Below are 23899 nucleotides of genomic sequence, written 5' to 3'. Positions count from 1 at the left end.
AGACCTTCTCACTCAAGAAGCCCAATCAATCTTGTGTTGGGCAGAAGACAGGAGGATTACTTTGTTCCCTTAGTTTATCCTGGGCCATCACAGCATCTTAGAAGATGCCTTGTCAAGACTGAACAAAGTTCATTGGACAATTTGCCAAGAAGTCTTCGACAGCCTCGGAAAGAAGTGGTCTGTCACAGTCGATCTGTTTGCCACCCCACTGAATTTTCGGTGCCAGATCTTCTTCGCCCCTTACCAGACTCCTCTGTGCCGGGACAGATGCTCTTTTGCAAGACTGGGAGGGCCTTCAAGCATATGCATTTCCTCCGTTCGCTCTGGTGAGGGCAGTCCTCAACAAAGTGAGGGCAACCAAGCATCTGGATCTCACCTTGATCGCCCCTGTTAATAAAGTCCTTCAAGCCTTAAGGTTTCCTACGTTTAAGCCTCTGAATACGGGCGAATTTTAGGGACCTCTCTTCTAAGACACTTTTCCTTGTCTTGCTGGCTACAGCCAAGAGGGTGGGTGAACTGCAAGCACTCTCTTTTCTGGTTACCAGATCTGAACAAGACATGACTTTGTCATACCTTTCCGAATTTGTCACAAAGACTGAATCGACTGGTAATCCCATTCCCAGGTCTTTTGTTCTGAAGTCGCTGGTCAACTTTGTCAAAATTTGAATGAGAAATTAGTTCTTTGCCCTGTTAGAGCACTCTCATGCTATTTACATCACACAAAGGACATTCAGGGTCGTCCCATCATCTGTTTGTTTCACCCCGAAATGTCAAGAGACCTATGTCGAAGAATGGTGTATCCTTTTTCTTCAGAGATCTTATAGGTAAAACTGGCAGTTCGGCTGCCTGTGAAGGCCAGGCACCGAGAGCACACAGTATTAGAGCAGTTGTTACATCAGTAGCTTTTATGAAGAACATCTCCGTCGCCAAGGTGCTTGAGGCAGCGACTTGGCGCTCTAATTCTGGTTTTGCCTCTTTTAACTTGAGGGATATATCTCTAGTTCTATGCGACTTTCGTTCTTTGGGCCCATTGGTGATGGCAAGACAGGTCGTCAGACAGGAGAATTAGGTAGTCTTCCTGTTTTATGTTTGGTAACTACCTGTATCTTATTTTCGTTGTATATGTATTTTTTGTTTTTGCATTATAACTTTTGGGGCAGTTTCCATTGTCAGTCTGATATTGGACCAGACACTGGGTTGTCGGCACTGGCAACTACACTTCTCCCACAGTCGATGCTGACTTAGGACTAGCCACTGGTTCACCTGTCCTGACGACTCACGCTTCTTCCATTGTCTTTCTGGACAGGGAAGTAGTCGATGGATTGTCTGCTGTCATCTGGTGACTCGTTCACCATCTACTTTTTGTCTCACCTGTTTTCTCGGAGTCAGACACTCATGCGAGATCAGGCAACATTTAGTAGTTCTGAGTTTCTTGTTGACGAAATCGGTTGCGTTGATACACCCTCCAATGATCGTTTAACATGAGACCAGTTTGAACTGTCAGGCACTCATGGACTGAGTCACCTTTTGCTCCGCGCTCCATTCTCTTGGCACCAGAAAGCTCGAGTCAGGAGTTGCTCATGAGCCGATATCACTGCTGGTGATGTTGGGTTGCGTTGATACACCCCCATTGTTCGCTTAGCTTTGAATCACCCTTGCAGTCCAGGCACTCATCCTTCGGGAAAGAGTTGCCAATACCCGCTCCTCTCTCTTGGCGCCAGACATTCGTGAGAGAGCAGGTGTCGTTGGTGGTGTTGGTGCTTGATGAAGTCATCAGGGTGCAGCCTTGCTGCCCTTGATGTCGTCTGACTTGTCATCTGGTTGGTCACCTGACTTTTGTACAGACGGACTGACTATGCACTTACTGCATGTCCTTTACTACTGCAGTTTGGCAGCATTATAGTAGGAGACTTTGAGTTCTTAGTATCTTAGACTTTGGGTTGAGTTTTTAACTGTATATGATATATATTTCTTTGTTGTTTTATGTTATGTTATTAATTTTTCTTTTTCTTCCTTTTCCATTAATTGGATTAGGTTGGTTCCTCCTATTCTGCCCAAAAGGGAAATTTTATTCAGATTCCCTCCTCTTCAATGTGGTAAATCAGGCTAGATAAATTATATTAAGGTAATGTTTATTAATATGGAATTTCTGGGTTCGACCTGTGTCGGCCGGTGAAAAATCCCTGTAGCTAATTTTTCATGTATAAATAAACTCTAGATATACCAGAGAAAAAGCTAGCATGGTATGCTGAAGTTACTACCCTCAGCGCGATCACCCTGAAGGGTGTCGTTATAAGTAAAGGGGCGTTGTGGAAACCACAATACACAGGGCCTTCACCATTTAGAAGATTCCTTCCCAAAATCCCCTTCCGCGGTGGGAGCCGTCACAACGAAACCCACCGCCAACTCCTCTCGCCACTACTACTAATACCCACGCGCTCTTCCTCTCATTCCTGTACTAGAGATTGTGTGTGATCCACGCTCTTTCGTTGCTCCAGGATTTTTCCCCGTATTCTCTTGTTAATGGCTTCACAAGGTTCTTCTGCTTCCAAGTTGAGTACCCCAATTTGTGTTTTCATATAACATTTAGTTGAGAATGATATAATTTTACTGCCTCGGCCCCTCAAAGATGTGTTGTGGGTGCCGCCGGCTGAGCGGCCATTTTGGATAGTCGGTGCAGCCCAAGGAAATTTCACACATCAATCTATTGAGATATAAATTATGTTAAGGTTAATTTAAGATGGGACTGTCGCTCGTCCCAACCGTGGATTCGTTCGATTAAAAGAACCAGCTAAGATCCTTCAACGGAAACATAGCTCTGATAGCCCCCAACTGGCCGAAGAGCAACTGGTATCCTCTTCTCATAGAATTGAAACTCAATCCCCAGCTGATACCGGCCCCGAAGCTGACGCAAGTGGTACAAACTCAGACTGTGTCAGCTTCCTCAAGAATTCTGAATGCCCTAACTTTATGGACTTCATGAAATTTGCGGCTCAGAAAGACGCAAGTATAGACCCTCTAAACATTCTATTTATAGAATCTGATAAGAGGGAGTCCACAATTAGACAATATGATTCAGCAGTAAAGAAACTGGCCAAGTCTCTAAAGGACTCAAATGTTCACGAAATGACCACGAATTTGGCAATCTCTTTCTTTAGGTCTTTATTTGAGAAAGGTCTAGCTCCCAGTACTATTACCACACCAAAATCAGCCCTAAGGAAAATCTTCCAAATAGGCTTTAATATTAATCTTTTGGACACCTACTTTACTTTTATCCAAAAAGCATGCGCCCGTTTAAGACCAATAGACCATCCTCAGTCAGTTTCGTGGTTCTTAAATGACGTTCTTAAATTGGCCTCAGACTCAAATAATGAATCATGCTCCTTCTCAACTCTATTGAGAAAGACACTGTTTCTAGTAGCACTGGCATCAGGAGCTAGGATATCTGAACTATCAGCTCTCTCCAGAAACCCAGGCCATGTCGAGTTCCTCCCGTCAGGGGAAGTCCTTCTCTCACCGGACAGGCAGTTTTTAGCCAAAAACGAGGACCAACAAAATAGGTGGAATCCTTGGAAAATCCTTCCCCTTACAGAAGATAGTTCTTTATGTCCTGTCTATACTCTTAGGACCTTCCTAACCAGGACTTCTCAAATAACTTCAGGTCCTCTGTTTGTTAGAGAGAAAGGTGGTACAATCACCTTAAAAGGCACCAGGCAACAAATTCTTTACTTCATTAAACAAGCCAATCCGGACTCAGTTCCACATGTCCATGACATCCGGGCAGTTGCCACGTCTATTAATTACTTTCAAAATATGAACTTTGAGGACCTGAAGAAATACACGGGTTGGAAATCTCCGGCAGTTTTTAACGCCACTATTTGAAGAACCTACAGGCCCTTAAATTCCCAACTGTGGCGGCAGGAAGCACAGTCCTCCCCGAAGATCGGGGTTGACATCCTACCTTTCCTTTCTGTTTTCTTTCCCTTTCACTCTCTCCTACCTACATGACTCGCTCGTACTCCCCACCATCCTCTTCTCTGGGCCGGGTTAGACCTGTTCATCCCGCCACCGGATCTTATATATAGTGTAAATGGTTACTTGATAATGCCTTATTGGCCATACCAATTGTGTCTTGTTGACTTCCAGTTTATTTGACTTCACAGGTTATATTATAATTCATATTATATTATGATGTTAGTTATAAGTAGATTAAGGCTTAATTATAGTAGAAGTAGATTAAGGCTTAATTAGTTCATAAGTAATTCTATTTTATACAACTTTAGAAGTAAATAATTTCTGTTTAATCTTACTTTGGGTTTTATTAACCCCCTTTTTGGAAACATATCTGTTAAGCTTGGATATAATTCTCTGTTATGTTTTCACCGGCCGACACAGGTCGAACCCAGAAAAGGGATTTTGACAAAGGAAAAATCTATTTCTGGGGGAAGACCTGTGTCGCCCAGTGAACCCAACCCTTTGGTTTTACATTCCCTACCCTGGTTAATCCAAGCAAAAAAGGACTACTCCAGGAATGAGAGGAAGAGCGAGTGGGTATTAGTAGTAGTGGCGAGAGGAGTTGGCGGTGGGTTTCGTTGTGACGGCTCCCACCACGGAAGGGGATTTTGGGAAGGAATCTTCTAAGTGGCGAAGGCCCTGTGTGTTGTGGTTTCCACAACACCCCTTTACTTATACTGACACCCTTCGGGGTGATCACGCTGAGGGTAGTAACTTCAGCATACCATACTAGCTTTTTCTCTGGTATATCTAGAGTTTATTTATACTTGAAAAATGAGCTACAGGGATTTTTCACCGGGCGACACAGGTCTTCCCCCAGAAATAGATTTTTCCTTTGTCAAAATCCCTTTTTTATAATAAATTATTAATAATACTTACCTGTATAATTGATCTAGTCCCACCTATCCTACCCCACGATCTGCTTATCACAACTGATTGTCAAGGGAAGGTTTTGTAACTGTAAATGGCAGTGTTGCCAACTGACAGACAGAATAGGAGGTAACAGGGTTGCCAATGTGGTAAATTTTGGTGCGGTTTTTGAGGATTTAGGGCTAGATAAATTATATAGGTAAATATTATTAATATTAATTATATTATAAAAATTCCATTTTCTTGAAAAGTTTAGATTGAACGATTCTCTCTCTCTCAAAACCACATCTGCTTCTCTGTTAATTACTTTACTAGTCATTTTCATCAAAACTTATTTCAACAATAGAAAAAAATAAATATTCAAATGCCAAAATTTAGTCAAATCAAGTTAACCTAGAAAAAAAATTCTTACTCCATGTTCACAATGACGGATTTCAAGTTGTCGACTGCTGCCAAAATGGAAGTTGCTCCTTCCTTCTCTTTAACTTAAGGGCAAGCATTTTAGTTTCGAGAAAATAGGTCTTTCTCTTCGACTTCTAGGCAGGCATGCATGATATGGATGATCAGATTACACTTCGCAGATCTGAATAATATGTATGGCGATGATGATGATGATGATACCGATCAGCCATACACACTGCGCTATGACCTCACAAATGTGTGAGGCAGAGCCTTCTGTCTTAGCTAATGGCTGAGGAGGAAATCTTTCTCTCGCATTCCCCTTTGGAGGAATAATAGCTTTTTTCCTCCAAGCATTCCCCCCACCCCTTCTCTCAGATACCAGTGAACTCCCCCCGCCCCCACCTAAAATACTTGAAAAGACAATAGATTTGGTATGTTTTGTGGCGTGTGACTCACAGACTTTGAACGGCTTCGCAGATACAGGCAGTCCCCGGGTTACGACGGGTTTGGCTTACGAAGTTCCGAGGTTAGGGCGCTTTTCAATTATATTCATCAGAAATTATTTCCAGGGTTACGGAGCCTACAACGCTGAACTGGCAGATGAAATATGAACACCATAAATGCAAAATAATCAATATTTGAAGTTTTTTTTATGAAAAATGCAATAAGAATGCAGTTTACATAGTTTTCAATGCACCCAAAGCATTAAAAGTAAGTTTTCTTAGGATTTTTTACAATGTTCCGGCTTACAACGATTTTCGGCTTACAACGCGTCTCAAGAACAGAACCCCCGTCGTAACCTTGGGACTGCCTAATCAAAGATGAGCATTGGGGAGCCCCTAACATGTTTTGATATGAAGTTTTGTATTCCAAAATGACCATTTAGTGCTTTCCAGTTGGAATTCCAACATTAGACCATACTTGGGTGGCATTTGCATCCCTTCTTACTTTTGGGTTGCAGGATGCAGTACTTTTACACTTTGGAGTGTTTTAACTGACTTAAATTCCTTTTCAGAATTATGCATGATGTCCCTTATATACTGCCGTTCTGTGGCAAGGACATTTTTAATGTTATTCATAGTTTCCTACTGAATTGATCAAATGCCACAAAATATGTACTATCCCTTTCAGAGAAACTTGCACATTTTGACTGAGTTTCAGCAACTGAACTGTAACTGCCTCTAAACCAAGGGACAGAAGTCCTGGGTAAGTTACAATATCAATCTGAAAATATAGTCATTTCAGTCGGAGTTAGATGGATCCTAGTATCCCTTTCGGGGGAAAGATCCTCTTCAGCATTGATAGCTGCAAAGGAGGATAGAATTCCTTCTAGAAGGTTTCACCCATGGCTATCTGAAATTTGGGTCCCTGATCCTTCTGGGTTCAGCAGGGCCATTTCAGTGGCAATGCCCACTTCATATTCTATAGGAAGAATGCCACCACCCATGTAAAGATTCCTCTACTTCCTCCGTGTGGTTAACCTGGGAGGTACTGGGGACTGATGTTACTGGGTTTTGGCCTAATCATAAATCTTGTTCTGAGAAAGGGTTAAATATCTGCTGTCGGAGTTCTACTGGAAAGATATAATTTCCCATTTTCCTTGCCCCTTCTGAACTCTAGGACTCACTAGGACAATTTAAAATGAGCTTTTTCATCCTTAAAACTTGCTGCCAGTAGCATACTACAAGTTTTGTACATATCTGGTGACCAAGCAAATTTTCATTGGTTTTTTTACAAGGACTATGCTCATTGCAGGTGGTATGGGCTGTACCCACTGGCAAGTTAACCGAGCAATTTGTTACAGAACACTTGAACTGAGGGTCCTACATAATGGCAACCCTGTAGTGACAAAGTTGTTATTAGAAGCTAGATAGTATATTACTAATTTAGTTAACCCTTAAACGTCGAGTGGACGTATTTTACGTCAACATTTTTTGTCTCTCGGGTGCCGACTGGACGTATTTTACGTCGACATACAAAAGTTTTTTTTTAAATTCACGGAAAAATACTTATAGGCCTACCAGCCGAAAACTCTTGAATCACGCACCTTGGGGGATGCTGGGAGTTCACAGATCAAGGTGTTTTTTTGTTTACAATCGTTACGCAGGCGCGCAAGCGCGAATTTCTTTCTTGCTGCACTAAAAAGTATCGGTGACACATCTCGGAAATTATTTTGTCACTTTGACATAATTTTTGTACCATTTTAAATTAGCCATTACATGGAGTATTATATATGAAAATGTGCGCATTTTTATGTAGAATACAACAAAAAAATACTCATGATTGTAGCTTTTATCAGTTTTGAGATATTTTCATATAAATAACGATAAGTGCCAAAATTTCAACCTTCGGTCAACTTTGACTCTACCGAAATGGTCGAAAAACGCAATTGTAAGCTAAAACTCTTATATTTTAGTAATATTCAAGCACAATATTTCGATTTATGGTGAATTTATGAAAAAACTTTTTTCTTACGTCCGCGCGATAACTCTTCCGAAAAAAATCATACATGCGATTGTGGTAATGTTTGCACCGAAAAAAATCATACATGCGATTGTGGTAATGTTTGCACCATTTTAAAATTAGCCGTTACATAGTTTTATATATGGAAATGTGCGCAATTTCATGCACAATACAACTAAAAACAACCCATGGTTGTAGCGTTTATCAGTTTTGAAATATTTTCATATAAAAAATGATAAGTGACAAATTTTCAACCTTCGGTCAACTTTGACTCTACCAAAATGGTCGAAAAACGCAATTGTAAGCTAAAACTCTTATATTCTAGTAATATTCAATCATTTACCTTCATTTTGCAACAAATTGGAAGTCTCTAGCCCAATATTTCGATTTATGGTGAATTTATGAAAAAAATAACATTTTCTTTACGTCCGCGCGGTAACTCTTCCGAAAAAATCATACGTGCGATTGTAGTAATGTTTGCACCATTTTAAATTAGCCGTTATATAAAGTTTTATATATGAAAATGTGCGCAATTTCATGTAAAATACAACTAAAAATAATTGAAGGTTGTAGCTTTTCTCATTTTCGAAATATTTGCATATAAATCATGATAAATAGAAAAAAACACGTTCGGTCAACTTTGACTCTACCGAAATGGTCGAAAAACGCAATTGTAAGCTAAAAACTCTTACAGTCTAGTATATTCAGTCATTTATCTTCATCTTGAAACAAATTCGAAGTCTCTAGCACATTATTTAGATTTATGGTGAATTTTAAAAAAAAAACTTTCCTTCCCTCAGCGCGCGGATTCTCCGCCACAAATCTCAGAAATGCGTACATCGCATTCTCGGAATATTTGCTCCGTTTTATGTTAGGCGTTTCATAGAGTTTTATTTATGAAAATGTGCGCAATTTCATGTAGAATACAACAAAAAATAATTGAAGGTTGTAGCCTTTCTCATTTTTGAAATATTTGCATATAAAAAAAATATATTAAAAAAATTCGACATTTGGTCAACTTTAACTTGTCCGAAATGGTCGAAAACTGCAATTGTAAGCTAATACTCTTACAGTATAGTAATATTCAATCATTTGTCTTCATTTTGAAAGAAATTGGAAGTCTCTAGGACAATATTTAGATTTATGGTGAATTTTTGAAAAAAATATTTGTTTACGTCCGCACGTTACGAATTCATGCATCATTTTGTGATAATATTTTCTCTGTGTTGCTTTTATTGTTTTACAATGTGTTATATACCAAAATGATCGTAATTTAGTGTACATTACAACGAAAAAAATTAACTCTTTACCTTTAACCGTTTTGCGCACAGCGTGATTTGAATACAATTATATATGAAATTTCGTTTTTGCGCTATCATATATCGCATTATTTATATATGATAATGATAATTTTTTTTTTCATTTCTGATGGTTGCATACTAAACTTCAGGCAATGACAAAAAAAGGAGCCAAAAATGAACTCTTAATCTTGAAAACTAAGCGCGCTGTGATTTTTAAAAAAAAATATTTTTTCCGCTTCCGCGCTCACTCCGAGACTGCTTCGGCACACAGAAGACGATTTTTAATATACCCCTTCGGCGTTTAAGGGTTAATGAGGGACACCTCTGTAGTTCCTTATATGGATGATTTCCCTATTTGTAATAAATTCTATTAAAAATCCATGTTTACTTATCCCTTAATGGATAGAGATACTCACATGAGAAGTAATAACAGATTTTGGGTGGTTGATGCATTTACTCTTGGTGAGTAAAATATTACATGCCATCGATTTGGGGGAAATCAGGCAGGAAAGAGGTGCCATTACTTCTATAGCCCATAAATTCACTAATGGCAACTTGTAGACTGGTTCTGATAAAGTGGGTGCCTCAACAGAGTTAGTTGTGTACTTTACTTATAGGAGAGATGTACTCCCTCTATCTTTCACATGATGTCTTATTATATATTTGCTCAAAAATATAACCAGGGGTTGCTGTTGGTTCTAATTCTTATCTCTTATGATAATATGTCAGTTATAATTATAAGTTTGCAAATAAAAGTGAAAGAAATAATAGAAAAGACGTAAAATCCAAAAAAGTTACCACATCTTCAATCTCAATAAATTTACGTAAATATTTTACAACAAATATGCTAAGAATTTGTTGCTGATTTTAGTTCTTATCTGTTTTGATATTGTGTGAGTTTATTAGAAAAAACTTGGCAAAATTTACAATTGTCTTGTAAAAGATGCCCCACAAGGGGTTGTAAATAGTAGTTTGTTCTTATCACCTTTAAGGATATGGGCTACATAAGAATTCCACTACTATGTAGCCTTACCAATAGACTACCGTATTAGCCTCTAAGTCATAAAAAATTAGTTTATTAAGCCTAGGATACAGCTTATATCTAATCCTAGGCTATTTGGGCTAAACTACCACTTAGTAGACCAACACTAGACTGTCTCATAAATGTTCTCTCTTACCCTAGTATATAGGGTATTGCCTAATCCCGATTATTCTAGGTCATTCATAATGTAAAGGCTATATAAAAACAGAAACTTCCTCATATGTAAACTCATAGTTAGGCTACCATTTTTGTCTAACCCAGGTTGTTTATATCTAGCCCTAGGCTATTTGTCTGCTATATAAAACAGTAACTTTCTAATGTGAAACTTTATAGTTAGGCTATCACCTAGTGTAGGTTATTGTCTAATCCTGATTAATTAATTCAACTTCAAGGTATGGAAATAACCAGGTGTAATTTGTAGTCTTCAAGCTAGGCTACTACCTCATCGCCCATTTGGTCTACTATTTTTGATCTACTATATAAAACATTAACTTGCTAATGTTTAACTTTAGAGTTATGCTATCACCTAGTCTAGGTTATTGTCTAACCAATCCAGATTATTTAATTCCCTTTTAAGTGCATGCACAAGATAACCTACAGTAGTAAGACTATGCTTAAGTATGCAGGCTGTATAAAAGGGAAAAGTCTGTAGCCTTTTTATCTAATCCTAAGGTCGTTGGTGTAAACTTAGGCTACTGCCTAAGCCCATAGCCTAACTGAATATGTCTTTAAATCTTACCTTAAATTAAGTTACTACCAAATCCAGGATATATAATCCTAGGCTACAGGCAATATCTACTAGTCTAGCCAACTTATTCTCACTAAACTGATGTAGCCTAGATTGTACGTTACTGCCTAGTAGGCTATTGCAGACATCGTTATCTGAAGGAATCATCTATGTTGTTAATAATAATAATAATTGTGGAACATTTCTCAAGATAAAAAATTTGTCAACAGAATAGCAATCATAAATAGTGACAAGTGCTGACGTGTGATTGCGAAACAAGCCAGGTATGGCTTTTCACACAAATAAATAATTCTTCCCGTCTCAACTTAAAATATTTTTAACTAAACTTAAAATTTTGCTCTTAGCTTTCAACTTGGATGTTTGCATGATCCACGGTACTGAAATCAATAAGTGCAGAGCAAAATTCTCAAAGATATGGTTTCAGTAAACTATGGCTTCTTGCTCCATTTCTGGTCATATGTAATCAATATGACAGCACATTTGCGCATAGCCACTTCTGCTTGGGAGTTTTGACGTAGGTAAACTGGGTTTAGCATTCGCTGAGAAAAAGAGAAAGTGCTCTCTTATCCTGAGTCTATTTATACTCTATCATGTGATATAATGTTTATCATTACGTCACAAGGCCAGGTAAAAGAGACTTCGACATTAGTCTGGTCACCATGGCACTCTGAATAGATCATGAAAGGGTAACTCCTTGAGAACAAAACAGTAACTACACTATAAAAAAAAAAATTATTTGACTCAACTTTAAGCATTTGATATATCCCTTACTGTACTTTATTAACCCTTAAATGCCGAAGCGGTAAAAAAAAAATTGTCTCCCGTGTGCCGGGAAAAAATATTTTTTTCAAAAAATCACAGCGCGCTTAGTTTTCAAGATTAAGAGTTCATTTTTGGCTCCTTTTTTTGTCATTGCCTGAAGTTTATTATGCAACCATCAGAAATGATAAAAAAAATTTTCATTATCATATATAAATAATGCGATATATGATAGCGCAAAAACAAAATTTCATATATAATTGTATTCAAATCGCGCTGTGCGCAAAACGGTTAAAAGTAACAAGTTACTTTTTTTTTTCGTTGTAATTTACACTAAATTGCAATCATTTTGGTATATACAGTGGTCCCCCCGTATTCGCGGGGGATGCGTACCAGACCCCCCCGTGAATAGTTAGAATCCGCGAATGTTTGGAACCCCTATGAAAATGCTAAAAACAGCCTATTTTGTTAGTTAAAACTCAAGAAAAACCCACTAAAAATTTTCATACTTGGTTTTTTAATAGTTTTATCACAAAAAGTGCATTTTATGATGAAATTCACAAAAAAACCAGAAATTTGTGGATATTCATCATAGAAAAATACCGCGAATGCGCGAATTTTCCGCGAATAATGCAGGGAAACGTTCCCCTGAGAAATCCGCGAATGTGTGAGTCCGCGAATCTGGAGAACGCGAATACGTGGGGTCCACTGTAACACATTGTAAAATGATAAAAGCAACACAGAGAAAATATTATCACAAAATAATGCATGAATTCGTAACGCTCGGACGCAAACAAATATTTTTTTCAAAAATTCACCATAAATCTAAATATAGTCCTAGAGACTTCCAATTTCTTTCAAAATGAATACAAATGATTGAATATTACTATACTGTAAGAGTATTAGCTTACAATTGCAGTTTTCGACCATATCTGACGAGTTAAAGTTGACCGAATGTCGAATTTTTTTATATATATATTTTTTATATGCAATTATATTGGAAATAAGAAAACCTACAACCTTCAAATATATTTGGTTTTATTCTACATGAAATTGCGCACATTTTCATATATAAAACTCTATGAAATGCCTAATATGAAACGGAGCAAATATTCCGAGAATGGGACGTACGCATTTCGGAGATTTGTGGCGGAGAATCCGCGCGCGGAGGGAAGGAAAGATTTTTTTTAAAATTCACCATAAATCTAAATATTGTGCAAAGACTTCGAATTTGTTTCAAGATGAAGATAATTGACTGAATATTACTAGACTGTAAGAGTTTTAGCTGACAATTGCGTTTTTCGACCATTTCGGTAGAGTCAAAGTTGACCGAACGTGGTTTTTTTTCTATTTATTGTGATTTATATGCAAATATTTCGAAAATGAGAAAAGCTACAACCTTCAATTATTTTTTGTTGTATTCTACATGAAATTGCGCACATTTTCATATATAAAACTTTATGTAACGGCTAATTTAAAATGGTGCAAACATTACCACAATCGCACGTATGATTTTTTCGGAAGAGTTACCGCGCGGACGTAAAGAAAATATTATTTTTTTCATAAATTCACCATAAATCAAAATATTGTGCTAGAGACTTCCAATTTGTTGCAAATTAAGGTAAATGCTTGAATATTAATAGAATATAAGCGTTTTAGCTTACAATTGCGTTTTTCGACCATTTCGGTAGAGTCAAAGTTGACCGAAGGTTGAAATTTTGGCAATTATCGTTATTTATATGAAAATATCTCAAAACTGATAAAAGCTACAACCATGGGTTGGTTATTTTTAGTTGTATTGTGCATGAAATTGCGCACATTTCCATGTATAAAACTTTAAATAACAGCTAATTTTAAAATGGTGCAAACATTACCACAATCACATGTATGATTTTTTTCGGAAGAGTTACCGCGCGGACGTAAGGAAAAAGTTTTTTCATAAATTCACCATAAATCGAAATATTGTGCTAGAGACTTCCAATTAGTTGCAATATTAAGGTAAATTATTGAATATTACTAAAATATAAGAGTTTTAGCTTACAATTGCGTTTTTCGACTATTTCGGTAGAGTCAAATTTGACAGAAGGTTGAAATTTTGGCAATTATCGATATTTATATGAAAATATATCAAAACTGATAAAAGCTACAATCATGAGTATTTTATTGTTGTATTCTACATAAAAATGCACACATTTTCATGTATGTAACGGCTAATTTACAATGGTACAAAAATTATGTCAAAGTGACGAAATAATTTCCGAGATGTGTCACAGATCCTTTTTAGTGCGGCAAGAAAGAAATTCGCGCTTGCGCGCCTGCGTAACAATTGTAAACAAAACAACACCTTGATCCGTGAACTCCCAGCATCCCCCAAGGCGCGTGATTCAAGTTTTCGGCTGGTAGGCCTAAAAGTATTTTTCCGCGAATTTTTAAAAAGACTTTTGCATGTCGACGTAAAATATGTCCAGTCGGCACCCGAGAGACAAAAAATGTTGACGTAAAATACGTCCAGTCGGCAGTAAAGGGTTAACTGACTGTCATTGCATAATTTGAATGAGATTACAAAGTTCAGGTTCTTAATTCTCCAAAGGATATATGTAGTTTTGATAGCAAACAAACATTTAAATTAACTTATAGTTAGACTATGACTGAAGTCATCAGTTAACTAAATCAGGAATTGCATGACAGCAATACCACATAAATGTAACTGTTAGATATTAAGAGAAAAATGGAAAAATTTGCATATTTTCTCATGAACAAACAGAAACAGAACAAAAAATATTTCAGCCCAATTAAACAAAGAAAAGAATATACAATACTGCTAGTGCATTATTCCAAGAGGAAAACCAGGAACAGAAAATGGAGTTAATATATTTTCCTTGTCTCTTAGTTAGAGGAATAGTGAATAAATTAGTGTAAGGTAACAGCACACAATGTAAAATTATCTATATGCAAAAATGTTTGAAGTACAACATAACCACAACATCACATTTGTAAAATACGTATAACATTTCCCTAGGTTATGCACAATCTTACCTGGAAATATTTACACTGCTTCATCTGGGGTAAACTGCAGGTATAAAATACACGTCCTCTGTTCTCTCCCTGCTTCACAACTGCTTTTTTTACAGGATTCCCATGACCTGAGCAAACTAGTATTTGTTCTTCATCTTTCTGGTATGTGTCTGGAAGACAAGAAAATATGTAAAAGACTCTTACATGCTTATTTAAAACTGAATATTTAACATAAATAATGTGTGCAGATTAGCTTTATAATAACTGCTTATTTTCTTTTGTTTTTCATTTGTTTTCCCCCCCATGGTGAGAGTATTTTGAATTTTGTTTAGTTTCTGATTCTTCAAACCAGATCATCAAATCATGTCTGCCCCAAATTCACTTCCTTTCTCATTAACCGTGTTATCACATGATATTTACCTGATTGGTCCAAATAAATTAACCCTTCATTAATGGGTACAATCATATGAGTATTGATAACTGGTTTTGGGCAGTTGATGTGCTAACTCATGATGAGTATCAATATTATGTGCCATACAACTTGGCTGAATTGGGCAGAAATTTCCATCACTTCAACGGTCCATATATGACTAGTGGCAACTGTAGAATCAGGCCAGCTCAGAACAGTGGGCTTCTCAGGGATATCAGTAGTATTGTTCATGACTTGAAGGGGAATGACATGCTCCTCTCTCTCTCTCCCATGACATCTTTTGTTTATTTGCTCATATATATACCCATGAATTACTGTTGGTTTTAGTTCTTATCTTTTATGATATACATGTAATGTCAGTTATAATTGTAATTTTGCAAAGAAATATCAGAAAAAACATGTATAACTCCAAAAGAAAGTTACTGCATCTCCAATCTCGGTAAATTTATGTGAATATTTTACAAATATATACATACTCAGAATTTGTTACTGATTTTAGTTACTATGTGTTATGATACAGTATAAGCTGTAATTATAATTTTACAAAATAAAATAAATTATTAGAAAAAACATATATAACTTGGTAGAATGTACATGTTTAAAAAAAAAAAGCTCCACAGAGGGTTGTAAATAGTCACTTTCAACTTCTTGTGGAAGGTAGGAAAATTTTTTAGAATTTTTGTCTTACACCATGTTAACTTGCATTTCTTCCTCTTTCCATTGATGAGTTTTTTCTTAAATTGGCCAACCTCAAAGTTTACCCGGTCTGGAGTGTTGCAAGTTTTTTTAGCCTGGCTCTTGAGGTTAATATTTAAGACAAAATTTATTTTATTACAGGCAGTCCCTGGTTGTCGGCGGACTCGGTTAATGGCAATCCAGTTTTATGGTGCTTGTCTAGCAGTAGTATAAAATTGGCAATTTTCAGCACCATAATGCACCAAGTTCTGGTTATCAGCACCGAAACTTAACAGAGGTGCCATTAACCCTTAAACGCCGACTGGACGTATTTTACATCGAGATAAATTGTCTGTCGGGTGCCGACTGGACGTATTTTACGTCGACATACGAAAGTTTTTTTTAAAATTCGCGGAAAAATACTTATAGGCCTACCAGCCTAAAACTTTTGAATCACGCGCCTTGGGGAATGCTGGGAGTTCACGGATCAAGGCCTTGTTTTGTTTTGAAGCGTGACCCAGGTGCGCATGCGCGATATCCCTTCTTCTCGCTCCAGCCAGCATCAGTAGCGCACCATCCAAGAGCGATCTTTCGTGAAAAGCGTGTTTTTCTGGACTTGTGCGAGACTTTGAGCATTTGTATTGCTACAGGACATTCCTAGATATGTCTCAACCGACGTGTGGGAACCGTGAAAGGCGCGTTTTACCCGTCGGAAGGATCATGTAAGGCGAGTTTTGGACCTGGATGCTGGCGAGGGGCCAAGCACCAGCATGACCCCGCGCCTCAAGGCCGTTCTGTGCGGCCACGTGTGGCTGAAAGTGTTTCGGGAACACATCGTATACCTTTGGTTACCCCTAGAAGCATGTGGGCATCCTTAGGGGCATTCGTAGGCATTTGGGAGGCCTCCAACCAAGGGACATAAACGAATATCTTTCGGAGCTTGATCGGAACATGTCGCAAGTCCTCATTTTGATGGCGGATGGTCATCGAGTGATGAGGACATCAGTCCCGATGAAAGTGAGGATGAATATTTGCCCCCAATGTCCGTTCGAGCTCACATCCCGAAAGTGAGCTCGAATTCAGTGGGTTCAGTGCATACGAGGGGGAATCTGAGGAGGAGGGGGAGGGTGGGGATACGGGCTCAAGTTTTATCGCAGAGGACGATACAGAAAGTGAGGGGCCTAAGTGAGGGTGATGGGCCAACGGGGGGGGGGGGGGGGGTGGGGGGGGGGGGGGGGGGGGGGGGGGGGGGGGTGGGGGGGGGGGGGGGGGGGGGGGGGTAGTGTGCATCGTGCCCGCACCCGCTCGTCGCGCCAGCCAAGGTGAAGGTCGGTCGTCGGAGAGTGACGAGGGGTGGAACGGAGGACCCCACCCCACCCCTCCTAAACATGCACCCCTTCACGGCAACCCCCTGGGATGACCGTACCAGTACCCCTGACTGTTTTGGGGTTCATCCAGCTTTTCCTGACGCGGGAATTGATGGAATACCTGGTACACGAGACGGTGGACTACGCTCGGTACTGCCAGTATGAGCTGAAGACGACCTTGTCGTATTACGGCGGGGTTGCAACGTCATTGACATGGCACATTTTTTTGGGGCTCCACATTTATTTTGGTATGACACCTGCTGTCAACGTCAGGCAAATATTGGAGGGAGAAATTATTTTTTATGTATGCCGAATGTGCCTGGCGTTATGTCCCGTGATAATTTCCTGGCGATGGACAGGTACTTCAACGCCTTCAACCGAAGGGCCATACCCCGGAATAACAGTGATCGCCTCATTTTAGTGCGTACGTGTTGGATTATATCCGTGAGCGGTGTAGTAATCTCATGATTCCTGGAAAGAACCTGTCTTTGGATGAGGGGATGATGCCTTACAAAGGACGTCTTAGTATAAAAGTGTATAACCCCAAGAAGCCAAAGAAATATGGTGTGAAATTCTTTCTCATTACCGAGGCCAACACTGGATACGTTGTGGACTTTTCAGTGTATACCGGGGTCTTCTCCACGCTGCGTGACACTGTATTCAACCTTGTGGGACGTTTTCCGTAACCAGGGATATCACCTGTTTATGGATAATTATTATAACTCGGTATCCCTGGCCCAGGAAACTGTATGAAGCAGGTGTTCACGTCAGTGGTACCCTTCGGTTGGTGCGTGGGGCCCCGAATGTTTCCCTCAAGAGGTTCGCTAGTCATCCGCAACACCTGGCAAGAGGAGAGACAGAGTGGCGGCGGAAGGGCGCTGTCTTCGTCATCTGTTAAGGGTGGTCCGACTCGTCCCCATGATTACGACGAGTCATGAACCCATCCAAGAAGAGATCGTACAGCGGAAGAAGACAGTCGACAGGGCCGAGTTGTGTTTGAGGAGTTTTCGTACCGAGCGGCCTACTGTCATTGGCACTACAACAGGCACACTGGGTAGGAGTTGATCTCTTTGATCAGCTCATCCAGTACTATCCCTTCGCCAGGAGAACCAGAAGGTGGACACAGAAGCTCTTCAAATACATCCTTCAGTTGGCCCTCCAAAATGCCTACATACTGTACTGTGGGTACCGCGGTGACAATCTCCGAGGTTGACCCACATACAGTTCCTAGAGGTAGCCGGGAATACCCTCATCAACTTCGATCCCGACGAGTGGCCTTCCATAACTGACCCCCTGCCCCGAGCTGCAGACGCCCCTCTTGCTGCCGGCCCCGCCATCACCGCTTCTCGTCGGGTAGTGGACCCTGCGTGTCGGCTGCAGCCAGGGGAACACATACTGGAGGCCTTAGAAGGGTGAAGGCAGAAACGGTGCCGGGTGTGCCACCATATGAATGGCGAAGAAGGAGACACCCGGTTTCTTCTGTCGTCTCTGCAAAGTTGCTCTTTGCAGGATAGGGGAGTGTGACCGAAAGTACCACACTAAGGTCATGTATTGGAGCGCGCCCCCTTAACCGACAGCGGAGGGCGCACAAGGTGGGGCCGCCGGGTCCATCAGCAGTAAGGGCGCGCGTCTCCCTCCTCCACCTGTACCTCGTCATGTCGAGTGGAAAAAAATGCAAGACTCTTCAATGGAGGAGGAGAAAACAAGAATAGAACGAAGAGTCAGGATTACGAGTGAGTATTCTGCATTTATTTATATTTAGTTTTATATTTATTACAATTTTTTATATATCTGAATGTGTGCATGATAAAATAATAATAAGACATTTCATTGTATGCGAAAAGAGAAGTGTCACCTGCATTCCTTTTATTTATGTATTGGTACCAGAATCGAAGAATGTAATATATATTTTTGTTAGTTATAAAAAAAAAATATATACTAATCTAATATATAATATATTGGATATAAAAAAAAATATTGAAATAATATATAAAATATATATATATATAATAATATATATATAATATATATATATAGATATAGTATATATATATATATATATCTATATATATATATCTATATATATATATATTATATTATATTTAAAAAAAATAAAATTATAAAATATGTATATATAATTTAATATATATATATTATATAATATTTTTTTTTTTGGGTAAGCAAATTACTTACAGTCTAGTAATATCAATCATTTACCTTCACTTTAAACAAATTGCAAGTCTCTAGAACAATATCTCGATTTATGGTGAATATTTGAAAAAAATATTTTTATTCCCTCCTCGCGCCGATTCTCGGCCAAAAATATCCGAAACGCCGTAAGGTCACATTCTCGAATGATTTGTGCCTTTTCATATTACTGCCTTATTTTATAGTTTTTATATTATGGAAATGTGAGCAAAAACCAGTGCACAATATAACAAAAAATATTGGAAGGTTGTAGCATTATCATTTTTGAAATATTTGCATATAAATTACGATAAGTACGAAAAAAACTACGATCGGTCAACTTTGACTCAACCGAAAAGGTCAAAAAACGCATTTATAACATAAAAATCTTAGTCTAGTAATATTCAATCATTTATCTTCATTTTCTTTTAAAACAAATTGCAAGTCTCTAGAACAGTATCTCGATTTATGTGAATTTTTGAAAAAAATATTATTGTTCCCCTCCGCTCGCCGATTCTCGGCCGAAAATCTCGGAAACGCGTAGGTCACATTCTCTAATATTTGAGCCTTTTCATATTACGCTTTTTTTTAAAGGTTTATATATGGAAATGTGCGCAAAACCATGCACAATATAACAAAAAATTTTTTGGAAGGTTGTAGCTTTATCATTTTGAAATATTTGCATATAAGTACGATAAGTACGAAAAAAACTACGATCGTCCAACTTTGACTCAACCGAAAAGGTCAAAAAACGCTTTTATAACATAAAAATCAAATCAATTACAGTCTAGTAATATTCAATCATTTATCTTCATTTTAAAACATATTGCAAGTCTCTAGAACAATACTCGATTTATGGTGAATTTTTGAAAAAAATATTTTTTTCCCCTCCGCGCGACGATTCTCGGCCGAAATCTCGGAAACGCGTAGGTCACATTCTCCTAATATTTGAGCCTTTTCATTACGCTTTTTTAAAGGTTTATATATGGGAAATGTGCGCAAAAAACATGCACAATATAACAAAAAATATTGGAGGTTGTAGCATTATCATTTTTGTTAAAAAATTTGCATATAAAGTACGATAAGTACGAAAAAAACTACGATCGGTCAACTTTGACTCAACCGAAAAGTAAAAAAACGCATTTATAACATAAAAATCTTACAGTCTTAGTAAGTAATTCAATATTATCTTTCATTTTAAAAACAAAATTGCAAGTCCTCTAGAACAATATCTCGATTTATGGTGAATTTTTGAAAAAAAAATATTTTTTTTCCCCCTGCGCGCCGATTCTCGGCCGAAAATCTCCTAAACGCGTAGGTCACATTCTCCTAATATTTGAGCCTTTTCATATTACGCTTTTTTTAAAGATTTATATATGGAAATTGTGCGCAAAAACATGCACAATATAATAAAAAATATGGAGTTGTAGCATTTCTCATTTTTTGAAATATTTGCATATAAAGTACGATAAGTACGAAAAAAACTACGATGCGGTCAACTTTGACTCAACCGAAAAGGTCAACAAACGCTTTTATAACATAAAAATCAATCTTACAGTCTAGTAATATTCAATCATTTAGCTTCATTTTAAAACATATTGCAAGTCTCTAGAACAATATCTCGATTTATGGTGAATTTTTGAAAAAAATATTTTTTTCCCCTCCGCGCGACGATTCTCGGCCGAAAATCTCGGAAACGCGTAGGTCACATTCTCCTAAGGGGGGGGGGGTATTTGAGCCTTTCATATTACCGCTTTTTTTAAAGGTTTATATATGGAAATGTGCGCAAAAAACATGCACAATATAACAAAAAATATTGGAAGGTTGTAGCATTTATCAATTTTTGAAAATTTTATTGCATATAAATTTAACGATAAGTACGAAAAAAAACTACGATCGGGTTCAACCCAGGGACTCAACCGAAAAGGTGCAAAAAAAAAAAACGCTTTTATAATTTAAACATAAAAATCTTACAGTCTAGTAATATTCAATCATTTATCTTCATTTTAAAACAAATTGCAAGTCTCTAGAACAATATCTCGATTTATGGTGAATTTTTGAAAAAAATATTTTTTTCCCCTCCGCGCGCCGATTCTCGGCCGAAAATCTCCTAAACGCGTAGGTCACATTCTCCTAATATTTGAGCCTTTTCATATTACGCTTTTTTAAAGATTTATATATGGAAATGTGCGCAAAAACATGCACAATATAATAAAAAATATTGGAAGGTTGTAGCATTTCTCATTTTTGAAATATTTGCATATAAAGTACGATAAGTACGAAAAAAACTACGATCGGTCAACTTTGACTCAACCGAAAAGGTCAAAAAACGCATTTATAACATAAAAATCTTACAGTCTAGTAATATTCAATCATTTATCTTCAATTTAAAACATATTGCAAGTCTCTAGAACAAGATCTCGATTTATGGTGAATATTTGAAAAAAATATTTTTATTCCGTCCTCGCGCAGATTCTCCGCCGAAAATCGGAAACGAAACGTAGGTCACATTCTCCTAATATTTGTGCCTTTTCATATTACGCTTTTTTTAGAGGTTTATATATGGAAATGTGCGCAAAACGGCACAATATATCAAAAAATATTGGAAGGTTGTAGCATTTATCATTTTTGAAATATTTGCATATAAAATACGATAAGTACGAAAAAAACTACGATCGGTCAACTTTGACTTAACCGAAATGGTAAAAAAACGCATTTGTAACATAAAAATCTTACAGTCTAGTAATATTCAATCATTTATCTTCAATTTAAAACATATTGCAAGTCTCTAGAACAATATCTCGATTTATGGTGAATATTTGAAAAAAATATTTGTATTCCGTCCGTCGCGCCGATTCTCGGCCGAAAATCCTCGGAAACGCGTAGGTCACATTCTCCTAATATTTGAGCCTTTTCATATTACGCTTTTTTAGAGTTTCTATAAAATGTGCGCAAAAAAAACATGCGCAAAATACTACAAAAATTATTGGAAGGTTGTAGCATTTCTCATTTTTTTTATATTTGCATATAAAAAAGATTTTTAACAAAAATTTGACATTCGGTCAACTTTAACTCGTTCGAAATGGTCGAAAACTGCATTTGTAAGCTAAAACTCTTACAGTATCGTAATATTCAATCAAATTCCTTCATTTTTAAACAAATTGCAAGTCTCTATAACAATATTTCGATTTATGGTGAATTTTTAAAAAAATTATTTTTTTACATCCGCGCGCTACGAATTCATGCATCATTTTGTGATAATATTTTTCTCTGTGTTTTGCTTTTATCGTTTTACAATGTGTATTACCAAAATGATCCAATTTAGTGCACATTACAACGAAAAAAAAAGTAACTTGTTACCTCTAACCGTTTGGCGCACAGCGTGATTTGAATACAATTATATATGAAATTTCGTTTTTGCGCTATCATATATCGCATTATTTATATATGATAATGATCATTTGTTTTTCATTTCTGATGGTTGCATACTAAACTTCAAGCAATGACAAAAAAGGAGCCAAAAATGAACTCTTAATCTTGAAAACTAAGCGCGCTGTGATTTTTTGAAACAAATATTTTTTCCGCTTACGCGCTCACTCTCAAACCCCTCCGGCACACGGGAGTCATTTTTTTATTTACCGCTTCGGCGTTTAAGAGTTAACTAGTTGTTGGCACCATACCTAAGTGGCATAAATTGCCGAGTTCGATTAATGTCGATTTTCACTTATCTTCAAGGCTGTTCGAACCAAACCCCCGCCAATAACTGGGGACTGCCTGTACTTGTTCAAAAATGGAAAAAAACATAAAGTCTAAGTACTATATTTAAGTTAATCACTACAGTTTGCCATAAAAGACCACCCACCAAAAGCAAGTATGTAATGGTGATACATGATCACCACAATTTACTGTATTTCCTCATTTATTGTACAGGGAGTTCCCGGCTTACAACGGGGGTTCCGTTCTTGACACGCGCCGCAAGCCTAAAATCACTGTAAGGCGAAAATTCATCAAAAATCCTTAGAAAACCTTATTTTAATTGCTTTGGGTGTATTACAAACTATGTAAACTGCATTTTTATTGCATTTTTCATCAAAAAACCTTCATATATTGATTATTTTGCATTTTTGGTGTCATTTCTTCCGTCAGATCGGTGTTGTAAGCGTCGTAACCCTGGAACATGCGTCATAAACCTGAAAATAATTTCTGATGAATGTAATTGAAAAGCGTCGCAATCTCGAAACATTGTAAGCCGAACCCATCAAAAGGCAGGGGACTGCCTGTAGTTTCAATTTCTGTGAGAGACAGACAACCCCCTAAGGTGCACATAAATGTGACTAACTTCCATCTAACTAAATATGTAAGCCATGGGTTTCTTTGCTCCCAGGGTAGCTAACTTTATTCATGCTGTGTGATGCTGCTCCTGCTCAGGCATATGCTGTATAAAACACTATCATTTGTTTCTGTGTCTTTACATGCAGGTTTGGTGATTTCCTAAAATATTTTATTGCCACTTCTTTTGTTAAATATTTAAACACAAAATTTACATCATAGTTGTCAAAATATTTTTGCATACAGTAGTATAATTGTTTTGTTTGCTGTTTCCTAGGTACTTCTTGCCAAATCCCT

At 37.7% G+C, this 23899-nt stretch overlaps 1 protein-coding gene across 1 annotated transcript in view; it reads right to left on the bottom strand.

The window, feature by feature from the left end:
• LOC135207370 (endonuclease 8-like 3) overlaps window positions 1-23899 on the bottom strand; it is a 320821-nt gene that overhangs the window by 193098 nt on the left and 103824 nt on the right. Inside the window, exon 4 of the mRNA XM_064239098.1 lies at window positions 14636-14784. Within this exon, the coding sequence (XP_064095168.1) occupies window positions 14636-14784 (149 nt within the window). The remainder of the gene's footprint in view (window positions 1-14635; window positions 14785-23899) is intronic.

The sequence above is a fragment of the Macrobrachium nipponense genome, chromosome 32 (genome assembly GCF_015104395.2).
Source record: "Macrobrachium nipponense isolate FS-2020 chromosome 32, ASM1510439v2, whole genome shotgun sequence".
In the NCBI taxonomy this organism is placed as follows: Eukaryota; Metazoa; Arthropoda; class Malacostraca; order Decapoda; family Palaemonidae; genus Macrobrachium; species Macrobrachium nipponense.
Note: the sequence above shows the minus strand (reverse complement) of the source record. Positions and strands in the feature narration are given on the sequence as shown.